This window comes from Bactrocera latifrons, unplaced genomic scaffold (assembly GCF_001853355.1).
Source record: "Bactrocera latifrons isolate USDA-ARS-PBARC rearing strain unplaced genomic scaffold, ASM185335v1 scaffold_57, whole genome shotgun sequence".
In the NCBI taxonomy this organism is placed as follows: Eukaryota; Metazoa; Arthropoda; class Insecta; order Diptera; family Tephritidae; genus Bactrocera; species Bactrocera latifrons.
In genome coordinates, this window is record NW_017537234.1 from 41,920 (window position 1) to 58,641 (window position 16,722).

Below are 16,722 nucleotides of genomic sequence, written 5' to 3' on the forward strand. Positions count from 1 at the left end.
TTTTGTATGACAAGATATCTTCGTAAAATTTGACATGGATTATTAACCAAGGTAGCGCTACAATCTGTAAAGAAATTGTTCAGATCGGACCACTATAGCATAAAGCTGTCATACAAACTGACCAATAAAAATAAAGACGAAGGTTTTTTTATAACCTTTTATACTCTAAGAAATGCAACTGTGAAGGGTATTATTGTTTTTTTTTCTACAATTTGGTGCTTATTGCAAAAAAGCACATAAACACAGAAATTTTCTAATTATCGGTTTTTTCATTTGAGCTCATTGGCTTTGCATTTCGGAAATTGCGGTTGTAAATTATCGCCAAACCCCATTATTAGCGCTTGGATATACAAAATTTATGTAGTATAAACATAATGATACATACATATGTACATACATTTAAGTACTTAAACTATTACGTGAGTTGATTATGTGCATATTTACATACATAGTCACCTTTCAACAAAGGCCAAACGGCACCATCCGGACTCATACATATGTATGTAAGCGCATATGTTATTATATATGTACATATATTCATAAGTGTATGTACATATGTATGTATCAACATATTTAAGTATTTTTTTAATGCTTATCCGACTTTTATGCCACAGCGCCGGCGGTCATTGTAACCTGTGTGTGGCAAATAGTAAAGAAAATCTCGCCAAAGATGCTTCCAATTCCAATCAAAATACATATTTTTACGCTTAGCCACTTGCCGCCACACGCCTCCTTTTCCGCTTGACATCACTTTTATCGCTGCTTGATTTAACGGCTGCTCGTAAGCGCCTCCAACAACGCGCTCTTTGCTCTTTCCATTGCACACAGTTGCTCTTTTCCACTTCCATCTTGTGCTTAGAATTATTTTTTAATGTTTTGTTTATTGTTTTCTTTTCAGTTCCGCACACTTTTATCGATTTCTGCACCATACGCATTCGTGTCCAGTCAAACGTTCATTGCCTTGCTACATACATACATATGTATACAGGCGCAAACGGACGTACTATGTACATATGTGTGTACATAGATACAGCTATAGACAATATATTTATGTATATAAAAAAATACATACATATGTACATATACATTCACATACAGATGAATATAGCTCCAAAAGCGATTGTGACGCGACGCGCCTATCTACTGTATATGTACATATGTATGTATATTTACCTATATAACTACACGCCAGCTGGCACTGATATACATACATATGTACATACATGCATATACAATTTACATACATACAATGCTCCCCAATCGCTAAACCAAACCAAAAGTGCGCGCGCATATGAAAACCAGTTCGCTTCCCAGCATCATTTTGAATAAACTATTTGCCATCGTCATCGCCAAAAACATTTTTACACAGTTTGGTTGTTGTTTTTGTACTTTTTTCAGTTGTATTTTTTTTTTTGTTTTTTGTGACCAAACACGCATACCTGCGCGCCCACCCAACCATTTTTACATTAGTTGCTTGCGCCCGCCGTCCCCGCGGCCCTGCATCCAGTGACGTCACAAAACTGGCTGCCGAAACTGGTTTTCACACCACAGTAATGCGCATTTGCAATTGCTGTTGTCGTTGATGCTCGCAAATGCGCTCTCATCAACACTCCCAATCGATAAAACAATAATCAAGCTGAACTTGACTGTTATTCTGCTTGGTGGTGTTGCTGAAGCCGGTTTTGCCTTAACTAGTTTTCCTCAAGCGCTAAACACACATATTTTGTGACGTCACCATGTGGTGACTGCGCATGCCATAATCGTTTGAGCAGCAGAATTGAGCGCAGTGCCGGCACAGTGGTTCGAGGCTGGGTATTACTCAAATACATAACCTTTACGGTATGACTTGATTGATGATGGTTCAGCGGTTTGGATCTCAAAAAACTTTAGAAAATATTGTTTTCGAAAGCAAAGATTTCTGGTTTTGTACTTATTTCTGGTATGGAACTAAATCTTATAAAATATCATCTTTAGTTCTGGAGCGCTTAGAACACGCTTAACAGCGCTCACCAAATCTTATATCAACATTTCGAAACTTTCATTAAATTGTGGTAATATTGCTAAATCACCTTCTTCCGAAAGCATTGAGACAAGACCAGTTTTATAGTGTCTATGCTATAATCTCCGACCATTTTTATAGAGTTACGACCATGAAATTGCTAAAACTATGGATAAGGGTACTGATGCAGGATACCAGGTTGGCGTTTACTGTCTTTCTAAAAAGTTTCTATCAAAGCTCTTGGATCGTCGAAAAACGCATCATTCGAATTAGAAATTTGTGCAAATTGACAAAACAATTTTACAGAGATATATCAAGGCTACGCTGGCTGGATCATATCGTCCGAATGAACGAAAGTACTCCAGCTCTAAGAGTATTCGACACAGTACCCGTCGGGGTAGCAGAGGAAGAGGAACACCTCCACTCCGTTGGAAGGATCAGCTGGAGAAGGAAGTGTCTTCGCTTGGAATCTTCAATTGGCGCCACCTTGCGAAATGAAGAAATGAGTAGCGAAAGTGGAGTTTCAACTTCGCATTTGTATCCAAAAATTTTGAAGATACTGAATAAGCTAAGCTCTAAATTTAATTTTGCAAAGCTATGTGACGGAAAAAGAATTTCATAAATTTTTGAGAAATAAATGTCGCAAAAATACATTTCGTTCACTAAGAAATACAAGTTTTAAAGTGCGAGAAAAACAATAAAGATCTCATAAATGACAGAGATCGTCAATAAAGCTAAGACTTCGCCGACTAGAACACTCTAATATTGCGCAAAACTGTCAATTGATTGGTAGTAGGAACTAATGCACTTCTAATATATACAGTTAGACGCATATACCGTAATTGTGCGCAAGAAAACTTCACCACGTTACCACAGTGCGGTGAGAACTGTACTTGGAAAAGTATCTGAAGTCGAAACGCGACCATGCGCAAGTCGCATATACAACACAACACATAATACAAACAACAAGAGAGCATTACAGCTGCCGAACAGTTTTACACACACATACACAAACACACACAACCGATTGGAATTCACAGCGAGCGATATTTAGATACTTGTCATGAAAGTCATGCAGCTACAAGAGTCACTGTATCAGCATTTTATGAGGTCGTTGAAGAAGAGTGGTGGGCTGGTTGGTTAGGGACTTGATGTAAGCATACACAGACTTACATACGCACATGTAGCATGCATACGAGTGATTCACAAAAATGCTCAACGAATCTGTTTATGCGCCTCCGCCCTCTCTTACCTCCGCTACCATGCAGCTTTGGCTCAATCGATTGCTGCTAGAATACAGTGCTAGTGCACTTCTGCGCTGATATACAAAACCAAAAATAAAAAATTATAACAATAAAAACAACAGCGCTAAGCATAAGTAAACAAAATGTGTACTCTTGAGTTGAACGAGAGAATGCAACGAGATAAGACGAAATGCGATGCGATAAAGCGGCAGCGGAAGAGTGCATGTGTGTGTGGAGCGCTTTGTTGGCGAAAGAGGCCAAGAGTAGGCCGTTGGCAACTTGTGATACACATACATATGTACCTATTCTATACTATATATGTATGTATGTATGAAATAGTTGCCGAGCAACTGTCGGTGTTGTTGTTATCGTTTCGTCTTTACGCTACACATTGAGGCCGCGCTATCTGCTCTTTATATATGTATGTACATTTGTATGTACTGACTCTTCGGTTTCTTTGACTCTGCCGTTTCACATTTTTGTTTTATCACAGCTCCAACGTGTCCGTTCTAATTGTTTTTGCTTTCCTTTGGGGCTGTTTGTTATGTTTTTGCCTTCTTACTGCTGTTTGCTGTTGTTGCTATTTAGTGTGTATACTTTGAATTTCGTTGAGCAGGCACAAATACACACACACAGACTGAAACGTCTAATATACACAAACAATGCATATCTTGAGCACTACGTCGTCGAAACACGTCGTGCAACGTGAACAATGCCGACGAAATCGTTCAAATGTAAAATCTAGAAGAGCCAACTGCGAACGGGGAGCAGTCAGTAGCCCGATAGCACACCACGTATACGAGTGCGCTGTGAACGAGTATGGCACAGTGGTGGAAATCGTGTAACGGCTAAAGAAAATTAAAAGTTTAATGGAAAATCATTGGTGAGCATGCTTTCGCTGAGCGAAGATGTCAAAAGTTGTGTGGACGACTTACAAACGGTCATATTATTGGCTCGGAAGACGCAGAACGTGCTGGCAGCCAAAAGAGCTTGAAAATGTTGAAAATGAGGAATTGGAAATAATACAGTCGTTTTTGCATCGAAAGGTGAAACCATTAATGAGAAATAACCGAAATACCGACAACAACTCGTCAAACTAAAGTGCGCGATTGCCGAAAACACACGGAATTTGCGACAAGACACGAGACAATAAGTCGCAAGGCAATCTAAAAAGTCTTTGGAAAAGAGTGGCTGGCAATTCGTGCCTCAGTCGCCTGATAGTCTAGACCTTGCTCCTGCGGACTACCATTTGTACCTGTCGATGCAGAATCTCCTCAATGGAATACGGTTCACATCAGAAAGAACTGGCGTGATTGCTTTTTGGCCGACAAGCCGGTGCTGTTCTTTGGGCATGGAATCCATAAATTTCCAGATGAGCTGTACTTTGAACAATACTATTGTACATGTTCTTCTTAAATAAATGTTAAAATTTTGAAGACGTAAATGGTACGTAACCACCGTACCAACCGTACGTAACCTCTAGCATAAATCTATACCGTGGAAGAGAGGAATATTATATTCATAATCGAATATTGAAAAAGACTGCTTGGAAAAGATGTAATTAGAAAATATGACATTGAAGTATTAGGTCTACAACTTTCAAAGAAAAGCAAAATTTACCGCATATGTCGAGAATTCGGCTCAAAAAGTGACATTTTCAGTTGAGAATAAGTTTGGGATGCAAAGAGATCTCTACAAATATTTTGTTGTGGTAATGTTGACACAATTGTCCAAGATCGATATAAAATGATTTAATCGACCAGTGCTTGACCCTACGGACATCTATTGGAAAACGGCGGAAGCAAAGTTGTAGACCTAATATATGGAGCCCCAAAAGGGAACAGAGAATTGAGTAAAGTAATGCCAACAGAGAACTTTTTACACATAAAAATTGTTTTGAAGGAACTGTTCGAATTATTAAAGCGGACTTCTTCACCACATATCCACAAAATTTAGGCGGTTGTTGAAGTTTATTGTCTAACTTAACATATAGAGTTCTCTATTCGAATTCCGCGCCACTACACTTATAGAAATTGTTTTTTTTTTCGAGACACTAACGCTCCGGGCAGTCAATATAAAAATGGTTTCGACTGAAATCGCGTCTCATGTAAAACGATGGACCCAAAGGTCATTAAGTTTTCATTTCACATCAAAAATCACGTGCAAAATAGGAGCAAAAAGTCATTAGACATTACTGAAAGCCCCGAATATACATACAGACACTCAAATACTGCAGCCACGGGGTCGGTATAGCCGGCACCCATGCTTGACTACCAATAGGTACTACGTGGACTCAAATACTTCGCAAAATCTAGCACTGCAGTTCAACCACACACGCCCACTGTACCGCATACCTACTGACTTAAAGTTCGTGAGTATACAAATCAGTCAGCCAGAGCGAGTCAGCCATGCACATTACCGAATACATACACGGCCAGCTCAGTAGCTAACCAGCCAACGGATACATTTTTCCGACATTCAATTGGAATAATTTGTTATTTCGCAGACGGCATTCGAGGAAGACGCATGCAAGCGAGCATATGAACCGGACGAACGCAGACGAGCAGAACCGTTTTAGTGAGCGCGTGTGAATACCAGAGTTAAATGTGTGTACATATACACCAAATATAAAGTGAAGTGCACATACATACATACATATGTACAACTGTATAAAAAAAGGTGTGCAATTTACAGATAATTTATTAGCGTCAAGCAATTGCAACGCGTTTTCATAAATACTAATAAATTAGCAGCCATCGCTTTGGAAATAATGCAAAAATAAAGAATGTGGGAACAATAAATAAATAAAAATTGCGCGTGTATATATATATACAGTGAAATTGTTGTTTTTGCGTACTTACATATGTACTAAGAATGACCTGCACTTTGCGACGTGCGCGCATTTGAACTATTGGAAACGGTCGCGCGCGTCGCCATATACCGCAGCAGGCGTATATAATTATATGCGCCTACAAATGACATGTACTTGTGTATACATACATACATATATATGTAAGCACATGTAAAGTGCGAAAAATTTCGTGTCTATACGCTGCGCCATTTAGGAAATAAATTTTGCTAGCGTTGCTACCGCGCGAACGTGCTGCGCTGAAGCGTTTCTACGCTACTGGACGCGGCGGTCGCTCACTTCTGCGCTTATATATATACATACATACATATTTAACATTTTACATATTTATACTATTATGTATGTATGTATAAGTGTAAATAAGTATGTATGAATGTGTGCGCATGTTTTCTCGACGTGTTTTTGTTGTAGAGTGTTACCTTTAATTGGCGTAAAGTGTGAGTTGATAAAGCTGGCCATGTAGTAGTAGCAATGTAAGCGGCGGTAGCACCGCGGCGGCGGCGGCGGCATTGAATCAATAATTGTAAACGCGCGCGTGCAAATCAATAGATTTTTTCCATTTCACGAGTATACATAAAAATATAACACGCTAGTGGTAGAAGAAACAGCAGAACAAGTGAAATTAGCGGAATTCTTTTTAGCAATTGACTTTTTCATAAATAAAATTATAAATATAAGGCTTAGAACAGAGCGCCAACTAAGCGCAAGTAAGCAAAATACAAATTAAAAACATAAATAAATGAAACGGTAAATACTTAACGCGCCGTAACTGTTATTGTAGTGTTATAGCCGACAAATGAAGTTGAGCGCAAAAAACAGGTTTTGCGCGCTGTTAAAACTGAATGTATACACACCACTCATATTTTTTGCAATTTTCTGTGCCCCTCCGCCAATTCTTTACATGCACAGTCATTTATTAATTCTTTAATTATCTTTTTATAGGAAAAAAACCGAAAAAGTGTTGTGTAAACAAGTATTAAAAACAAGCAACGGCCAAAAATAGCGCAGCGCTATTAAATAATCGGCAAGAAAACGAAAAAAACGCGCCGTAGTCGGCGAAAAATAAACAAAGCGACGCGCAAATAGGCATAAACAGCAAGTGAAAAATAAAAATGGAAAATCTACAATTGCCGCGTGAGCTGCGGCTAACAAATTCGGCAAACAGCGATTGTCAACAACAGTTTTAGTGAGTTTGTGTCGCGAGCGCCAAGCGTGCAAAAACCCGCCCAATTTGCGACAAGTGTAAAGTGTATTTAGCTGTTTCTAAATTTTATAAAAACTGTGCTTTCACAGGCGCTTCGAAAATTAAAAAAACAAAAAGCAAGACGCAGTTCCTTAACAGTTAAAGCGGCATATTGTAATGCACAGTATTGCAAGCGCCTAAATGACTACATATAAACTAAAAAAACAAGTAAAAACAGCAGGAAACCAGTTGTAACGCTGAAAAAATCGCAAGCATATACGTCGACCACAGTGTTTTCTCACGTTGCAGCTGCGCGCATACTAACCGGGTGAGCTTATTGTTGCAAACAGGTCGTGCAGCAGGTTTACGCCACCGCTGCATACATACAAAAGCGAAATTTGTGCAAGAAAAACGAACCAATAAAGAAACGTGACATAAAAAACCAGTTGCCATTTCGTACGCCCCAGTTAAAAAGCGTGCTGCAAGTGCGCGCGCAACAACCACAACTCATAGTGCAACAACTCACAATCTAACAGGGCTAACCAACCACCAACAACAAGCGCATCAACAGCAGCATCATCTACAGCCCTACAGCAGTGCGCGCTACCACAGCAACATGTCGCTACAAACAAAACGCCAGCATTGCTACCTATGCGATCTGCCACGCATGCCCTGGGCCATGATCAATGACTTCTCCGAAGCGGTATGTCGCGGCTGTGTCAACTATGAGGGCGCCGATCGCATCGAACTGGTGCTAGATGCCGCGCGTCAAATGAAGCGTCTGCATCAGGCAGCCAAACGTAGTCATGAGAATGGCGAAGTCGTCGCACAGCAGCAACAGCAAGCACAACAGCAACAGCAGGCCGCTGTAGCGGCTGCACAAGCGCAGCACCGCAGCGCTGGCGGCGCGCCTATCAATGTGGGCGTCGGCGTTGGCGTTGTGGGCCCACAGCAACAGCAGCAACATCATCATGGCTATGCGACACAGCGCATTGGACCGCCACCACCACAGACCGCCGGTCTAATGGATTTCCCAGTGAAAATGGAGGCACACGATGCAAGCGTACGACCAGTGCGCATCTCACATATGGCACCGCATCACATGTCAATGACAAATCGCGCTGTGGCTGCAGCCGCAGCCGCTGCAGTGGCATCAAATGTTGGCGTGGTGGGTCCAGTACCGCCAGCGTTATCGGTGAATTTAAAACGCCCACCATCCGAGGATGATGATCATGCACATGTCGGTGATGGTGGTGGTGGTGGCGCCGGTAACGGCCCAAATCCGATGAAGCGTAGCGCTATTGAAGATCCCAATGTACCACGTCCACCGCTAACACGCGGCGATTCATTGCCGGCCGCTGTTTCTTTTGTACCCGATAGACAAGCCGGCTTACGTGACAAACATCAACCAGTGCGCGCGCCATCTTTTGACGCGTCCTCCTTCAAGCCAGGTGGTAAGTTGACAAGTGAACGTACCTATTATGGAATTTTTAGTCTATTTTTAAGCTCATTTGTAACATACTCATCAAAACATGCATTGGCGTCTACACTCAGTTGTTGTTGTTGGTGGCTTCTTTTTACCGAAAACGCGCATAAATGGCAATAAGTGTTGTCTGCTATCACGTCGTTCTTCTCAAATGTCAGGTAGTGTTGTACATCTCTCATTGTAACATAAATTCATCAGCTGTTGTTGGTTTTTGTTCTATGTTTTTTGTAAAAAAGAAAAGTAATATTTTGAACTCTCCTGCGAAGAACTCTTAGTGGCCCGTATAAATACGTGTATTTTTTGAGTATACTTTCAATTAACAGAAATTTCGTTCACGACACTGTCATTTGTATTACCGTTAACGCGTTATCAGCTGTTTTTATGATATTCTTTCATAATCAAACAGATAATTCCCACTTTTCTTTAATTATTGACTTTAAGTTCGCTGTAAGACATTGTCTACTTTTAAAACGTCTAAGATTTCTAGGTTCTCTGTAATTTTCTCAAATATTTACACATCACATAAACAAATTTCCGTTTCAACGCATATAATATTTGAATAATTGATAACAAGCGGATGGTGGGTTAGCTGATAAGATTACTCTGCGCTTGATAAGAGAAAGTGCTGATAAAATAAAGCATTGATAAGACCTTGCGCTGAGATAACGCTCATGACTGATTAGAGGGAACGCTAGAAAACAGCTTGGACTTTCAATAAAAGTACGTTGCTGTATTAAAATAATTTTTTTTGTAATGTTTACTGAACATTTTTACTATATAGTATTTTTGCTGGTTAATAAACCTTAATCTACTGAAGTCACACTCCGTTAGTGCCTACACTATTTAAAATTCTTTATTGAGGTATTTGCCTTAGTCAGTCATTTGACAGAACTGCTTGGGCTTTGAACTCCAACAACAGATAACTAAATTAAATGTAAAGTAAGCATTTGTTAACCTACGAAATTGAGCTGTATGCAATATAAAGAAAAAACATCGAGTAGTAGAAAAGTTTTAATAGTAAAAAGTTGATATCAAATTTGACATATGAAAATTTTTAACAGCGATCTACAATAAAAAGAAACAATTGCAAGTAGTAGACGAGTTATAACGGTAAAAAGTTTTTATACTTGTCAAATTCCATATTTGTCAAAATTTGACAGCTGTCAAAATCTGACAATGATATTCTGTAAAAAAATTGTCTATATATGTCAATACTTGGCAGATATTAGTGTCAGACATGACTATATAGATATTTGTATACTCTTAAAAAGTAGTTGAAATGTGAAATTCCATTTGAAACAGCATTTGGCATTAAATATTTTTGATTAAGATTTGTAAGGAAACAAAATAAACAGAAAATTGGTTTAAATATTAATTCAATTGTGGCTTTGATGCATAATTATTATTTCTATTGAAATAATAGCAATGCTCTAACTTTAGTTCAACGTTTAAATCGCTGCCACTGGTTAGCAAATCATCGAAAATCGATATCAGTAAACAAAGAGTTCGACTTTAACTGCAATCTCTGCTGAATTTAATTAAGTATTTCATGAATATTTGGTGAATTCTGTTAACTATTGTATATTTCATGCATTTCCACGAAATATAAAATATCCGCTTTCCAAAAATGCTGCAATTAGCAGTTTAAAGCACTTTGTTGCTGCAACTAAACTAAAATTATTTAGTATTATATACACACTACGAACACTAATAATACAAATCCATACATATGTATGTATATATGCATGCATGCACGTACATATGTATATGTAACTGCAATTATGTATGCACACCTGCCACCCTCGCCCACCACCCACTGCTGGGCTGGGTTGGGTGCTACTACGCAATCGGCCTGTCGCGTCAGTTTCGTGTGTATCCACAATGGAAAATTCTTCTAGTTTTCTTGTTATTTTTGTTTTTGTACGTTTTCATGCCAATTTCGACTTTTTACTTTCTTTCTGTATCTATACTATATAACATATACATAGAAGATATATACGCGCGGCGTGTATGACTGCCAGGTCGTGTATTTATGTAGTGGCCTCTGCCTCTACAGTGCAAGAATTCAGTTGTGTATAACAGTGTTGTGCTTTTTTAACTTCTTATTGCCTTTTCTTGAACGTGGTGGGTCAGTTGTGATGCGTCGCTACACACAACAACGCAGTGACTTGTTTTGTATAATATACTTTGGGGTTGCTTGCGCGTGTCACAAGAGGGTGGTGGTGGTGGCAGCAGTACGAGCTTTGCCTTTGTCACTACACAATTATAACGAGGTTACCCCAAACAGCATGTTGTGTATCTACACTCACGAGATATCGACATTGCGTCTGCGTTGTCAGCAGTGCATGCTAGAGAAATGGTTGCCAAGCGAGCGCGAGCAATTGGTAAAACGTGCAATTGGCAAATGGCCCAGGGCAGTTAGGTGTAGAGAAAAAATAATACATATATGTATGTATGTATGTTTATGCATATATGTACATATGTACATACATACATACATACATGTATACGAAAAGTTTATATACTTGTGTAGGTATATAGGCGCGCATGCAACCATGCCTGCAGGCATGACTTTAAACTTGCAACAATATGTTTGTAGGATGTCCAGCTTGCTTATATATGTATGTATGTATATAAAAATGCTAATGTATTTGTATATATATAAATGCATGTAGCTATGTGTTGTTACGGTGCATTCCCTTTTGCTGACTTTTGCGTCGAAAGTGTCATGCGCAGCAACGTGCTCCAATGCAATTGCCTCCAAACATGCAACAAAGCGCCATAACTGCAACAACAAACCGCATATAATTCATAAAACGGCAGAGCGCTTGCATCGCATACACTAAACGCGACATGCGCAACGTTACATACAAAGCATATGCTGTGCACGGCAGCTTCCTCATCGACCTCGTCATTTCCTCATGCTCATCATATGCGCCTCTCAACGTCATCATCATCATTATTAGTGTGCTACGCAACGTCAACATCGCCTGCTACTCGGCAACTAGCGGCATACATACACACAAATATAGTATATTTTTGTTCTACCGCCTCACTTTTGCGCACGATTTTCTTTCACGAATTCGCATATGTATGTACATATGTACGTTTCGTGTCGCTGGCATATCGCCAACGTATCGTGCAAAAATTCGTCCTCAGCATCGTTAAATATATTTGTATATATGTATGTATGTATGTATATTTATTGTCATTATATATCGTCTACAACTGCATATCGTTAAATTTGTATATCCGCTTGTCGCACTTGCCGCTCCGCACGCTAAATGTGCGCCCCTGCTACGCTCAAACGAATTACACATTCGTTTTTGTCTTTTTGTTTTCATTTGCTGTTTTTCGACGCGTACTTTTATACTTTTTCTTTACAATATTTAGCATATATGTACTTAGCTTCAACTCAAAGGGTGTCGCTGCTTTTTGCACCAGTTTACGATATATCTACTATATATGTATACATATGTATACGCAAAATGTATACTAAGAACATTTTCGTCGTCTTCGTCGTTGTCGTCGTCATTAAACTTGTTTTCATTCGAGAACGAGAACGAGAATGACAACAGCATACGCGACGAACGACTTCGGTGGCAACAACAATGCGACCTGCGACAGCGTTAAAAATGACAACAGCAAACGTGTACAAGCGCGCCGCCGTAGCACGCAATGTCGACGACACACATAGACGTAACACGCCTGGCTTGTCCCAATCTCAACTACATACTATACTACAAGTCTAATCTATACTAGAAGTCATGCTGCGCGTATAACCGTGTATAAATAATGTATTTTGTAAAGTGTGTACCTACATTACGTTCTGCTATTTCGTAAGATGTCAGCACGCTCAAAGCAGCTAGTAGCCGGTCCATACTGCCATAATATGTGCTAATAAATCATTAGCTGCTGCCAAGCGCGCCAGCATAGGTCTTCAAATACACCGCCATACTGGCAAGTCTGCTGGTGTGACGTGTTTTGTGTCGGCAGCGGCATGGCGCAGCGCGCAAAACCGGCTAACTAACTGGTTGCTGTTTGCCTTGCTGACTACAACAAAGTGGCACGCTGTCTAACTGGTTATCAGGCTGACTAAGTACCCAGTTAAGTCACTACACAGCCTTCACATACACTTTGCTTATGCACTTAGTTGACTTTACAAGTACATACACGCTGTGCACAACAATTGACCTGTCTAACCGCTTTGGCTTGATTTGCTCAGAATCATTGGCAGGGTAGAACATCTGCGCACAAGTTGTGGCTCGTTGTTGCAGTTGTTTAGCAATGAAGTGGTTGCATGGCTTTGAGAGATATTGATTAAATTAGTGGCATAAGTTTCATTAATTTGGTACTAAATGTCACGTCAAAGAAATTTTCATTTAAACTACTCCGTAATTCTCAATCGGGTTATGGGTATTTTCAGTGAGAAATATTGATTAAAATAGCAGCCATAAATGTAATAATTTGTGCTTAAATCTTATTAAAAATAATTTTTCATTCCCACTTATCTATAATTCTCAATAAGTTTATAAATATTTTTCTATATTTCAAAAAGGGTTATTTTTTTTTTGGTTTTGTTATATTTCAGATTAAACCCGTACTCTTATCAATTGCCGTTAAAAATTTTAAAATTTTGTCAGAGCAACTTCTATAACCTAATTACACGTTTACACAGCGCAATTAGTTGAAGCAATTTATTGTCAGCAAAAACTAATTGTACTGTTAGTTGATTGAGAATAAATAGCGTAGAGGTGTACGTTGCACGTTTAGAGTTTTCTAAACAAAGCTGCATCTTTCGTGGAGTCTGATTTTATGTGGTTTGAGTTGGTCATGAAACTTGTAACAAACTGAAGGAAACTTGAGTAATCCTATAACGTGCACAAATGAGCATTGGAATGAGCCGAGTCGAGTTAGCCATGTTCATCTATCTGTATATACGAGAACACGTCCCCAAGTTTTTGAGATATCGATATGAAATTTTGCACAATTTTCTTTCCACGAAACTGCCAATATCAGACGACGATAAGATTAAGCTGCCATACAAACTAACCAATCAAAATCAAGTTCTTCTATGGAGAACTTGTAAACTTTTGTCATCTTACATGACTCTCATCTTTTTTCTTTTTTTTAATGCACACTTTGTAAAAAATTTTACTAAAATGTTGTGCTAATCATCACAAGCATTTGTTCCCCCCCTTGTCATTACAATTTCACACCCGCCATTTATTTAGCATCACAACACAAAACCCAGCTCATTATCACCCGCGCTCTCAAGTTACACACGCACACTTACAAAAATTAATTTACTCATTTCAATGAGCTAATCAATCGTTTTATTGTTCATAACTTTACTAAGTATACAAATAATTTCCTTTGAATTGTTGACTTGTAGCCCGCGATTTCCCTCGAATTGCATATTTTTAAATATAAATTTGTATATACAGTTGTATGTGTAGAATTTACACAAACAAATCACTGTGCAAATTACTGATAAAGTTTAAACGCTCATAGAGGCATTAATTGTTGTAGCATTTATAAATAATTTGAATGATAGCGTTTATTTGTGAATAAAAGCGGAGTGGCGTACGGCAAATTCATCGATTTCGACGAATGTTTGGTGCATAAGTTTTTAGTTGAGTAGTGTAGACGTCAGATTATAGCTAGTAGTGGGAGCTCCTTGTAAGATTAGTGTAAAAATGCATGCACTGACAGTTATGTTCTGAAAAGGATTAAGCTATGTTCACATTGAACACTTGAACACAATGCTTAAACATTATTTTAAGCTTAGGCAACATTTTATGGGCTCGAATTGTAAAGAAATATAGCAATATAACATTTATAGCGACTGCTGCTATATTTTTTAAAAGTATTTTAATGTATTTTACACTAAAAAAATGTATGTCGCATTAAGCTTTTAACTTTTTTGTTAGCGCTCGTACTAGAACTAGCTGCAAAATTCTAATATGCGCTGTGTATTGCTAAGCAGCATCATTTCCAGTTTCTTTAGTAAATAAATTTGGCCTTCCAAGCACACAGCTTGTGGACCTTGACACCGTAGGTTTAGCTGAACAAAATGCCGTGTAGACTAAGAACCATGCTGTACCGTATAAATAGTATGTATAAACAATACTTTGCACTTAAAATAAACTATATATTTACACGATAATCGAACGAAAACGAAGTCAAAAGAAAACAAAACAGCGTATACGTTACGTTCAAAACAAATCAAGCTGTGTGGACTGTCAATTTTGACGGTAAATTATTATGTGAAACATACTTTCCGCTAACTTATTGGCTGTGTAGACAAAAGATATAATATAACAATGTCATGAAAAAATTATTTAAAAAAATAATTACATCTTTTCCCACCAAAATTGTGTGTAAACAAATTTTTGAATTCGAAAAAAATTTTACAGTCAAAGAATTGTTTCCATAAATTTTGAAATTTCTCAGTTCAATTGTCAACGTCAGCACACAATTATCAAGCGCGTTGACAGAACTGACAGCGCGCTATTTTTAACTCGCATTTAAATGCGCCTATAATGAAGCAACAAAATGCAATGACGAATTGTGGAAAAAGTGAGCAACAACAGCGCGCTTATCTGCTGCTGATTAGACTATCTATCTATCTGTGACATATGAGCGCATGTAGGCGAGTATGAAGGCTGCAAGCGCGTCAGTTACACAGCACGCATACATATGTATAGTATGTGTGTGTGCAATATATGCCTACAAGCGCTATCAATTGTCAACAGCTGTATGTGTTTGTTTTGACATGGCGTAAGCGTTATGGGGCCGCGCGTTATCAGCGCATGAAGGCAAAAGCCACAAAATAAAAGTATGTGTGGAAACTGTAGTGTAGTGGTGGCCAGCAGCGTTGCTACAGTTAACGTAACTGTGGCGTATAGCATTATTATAGCTTATACTATGCAATTGATTCATATATTTTGACGCAGCGCACAATCGACGCGCTTTGTGTGCCATTAACTGTCATGCTACGAAATGCAACCAAATGCGCCGCGTCAATTGAGTCAGCTGCCTAATCAATGCACTGCTTTTAATTCCACGTCTGCTAGTCGGCTCGCGTTACGCCTCACCGCATGCATCAGCGTTTCAAATGCGGCGTACAACGGTCAAATTATAACAACAAAGCAACTGCACTGTGCGCGCGTGCGTGTGCGTAGTGGGCGATAAGCGAGCGCGTTCATTTTAACGTAAACAGCTGCGATAAGCGCAGCATAATACAGTGTTATAATTAAAGAAAACATACTTTTCGTTGAAATTTTAAGCCAGCAAGGTTGCTATTGCCTGCAGCTGTTGCTTCCGCCTCAATTATATTTATTGCTGGGGTTTTTTTGAGCTCATAGAAAATACATACATATGTATGTACGCGTAAACATGCGAAGAAGTTATCTTATCGTTGGCAATGCAGAGACAAAGGCGCTGCTCGCATTTCGCCTGATAAGCCGCTAGCAGCAGCGTGTTATCAGCTAGGCAATTAACCAAGAAATAAGTAAACGGCATATTCCGCGGCGCGTTTGCGGGCGAACACACTCGAAATGTGTAATACTTGTTTATTTTCAGATTTTCTTACGACACGACACGCTGATAAGCGCAAAGTGGGCAAATACACACGCACACACTTTCATAGTCATGTGTGTGTAGGTTTATCTTATCGCGCGCGTTTAATAGCCGACAGCCAGCTTTTCCCATTATTTTAAACAAATAAATTTTGTATGCAGGAGATAATTAACTTTTTTTTACAAAAAAAAAAAAATTAAATTCAAAAAACAAGAAACAGAAATAGAAATAACCTAAAAAAACAATTTAATTACTTTTAAAGAAAACTTTTAAAGTAATTAAAAGTTTAAAGAAAAAATTAAAGAAAAGAAACAAAAAATAGAAGTAGACGTTTAGAACAAAATTAAAAAAAAAAAA

At 38.7% G+C, this 16,722-nt stretch overlaps 1 protein-coding gene across 5 annotated transcripts in view; it reads left to right on the forward strand.

The window, feature by feature from the left end:
- The first annotated feature begins 5,620 nt into the window (after positions 1-5,620).
- The window catches only part of LOC108974633 (interferon regulatory factor 2-binding protein-like A), a 30,794-nt gene continuing 19,692 nt past the window's right edge, over positions 5,621-16,722 (forward strand). Inside the window, exons 1-2 of one of the 5 annotated variants that reach the window (XM_018942588.1) lie at positions 5,621-5,922; positions 7,055-8,749. In XM_018942588.1, coding sequence (XP_018798133.1) covers positions 7,912-8,749 — 838 coding nt within the window. In that variant the 5' untranslated portion in view covers positions 5,621-5,922; positions 7,055-7,911. The remainder of the gene's footprint in view (positions 5,923-7,054; positions 8,750-16,722) is intronic. The other 4 variants (XM_018942589.1, XM_018942590.1, XM_018942591.1 and 1 more) reach the window with 4 other exon arrangements.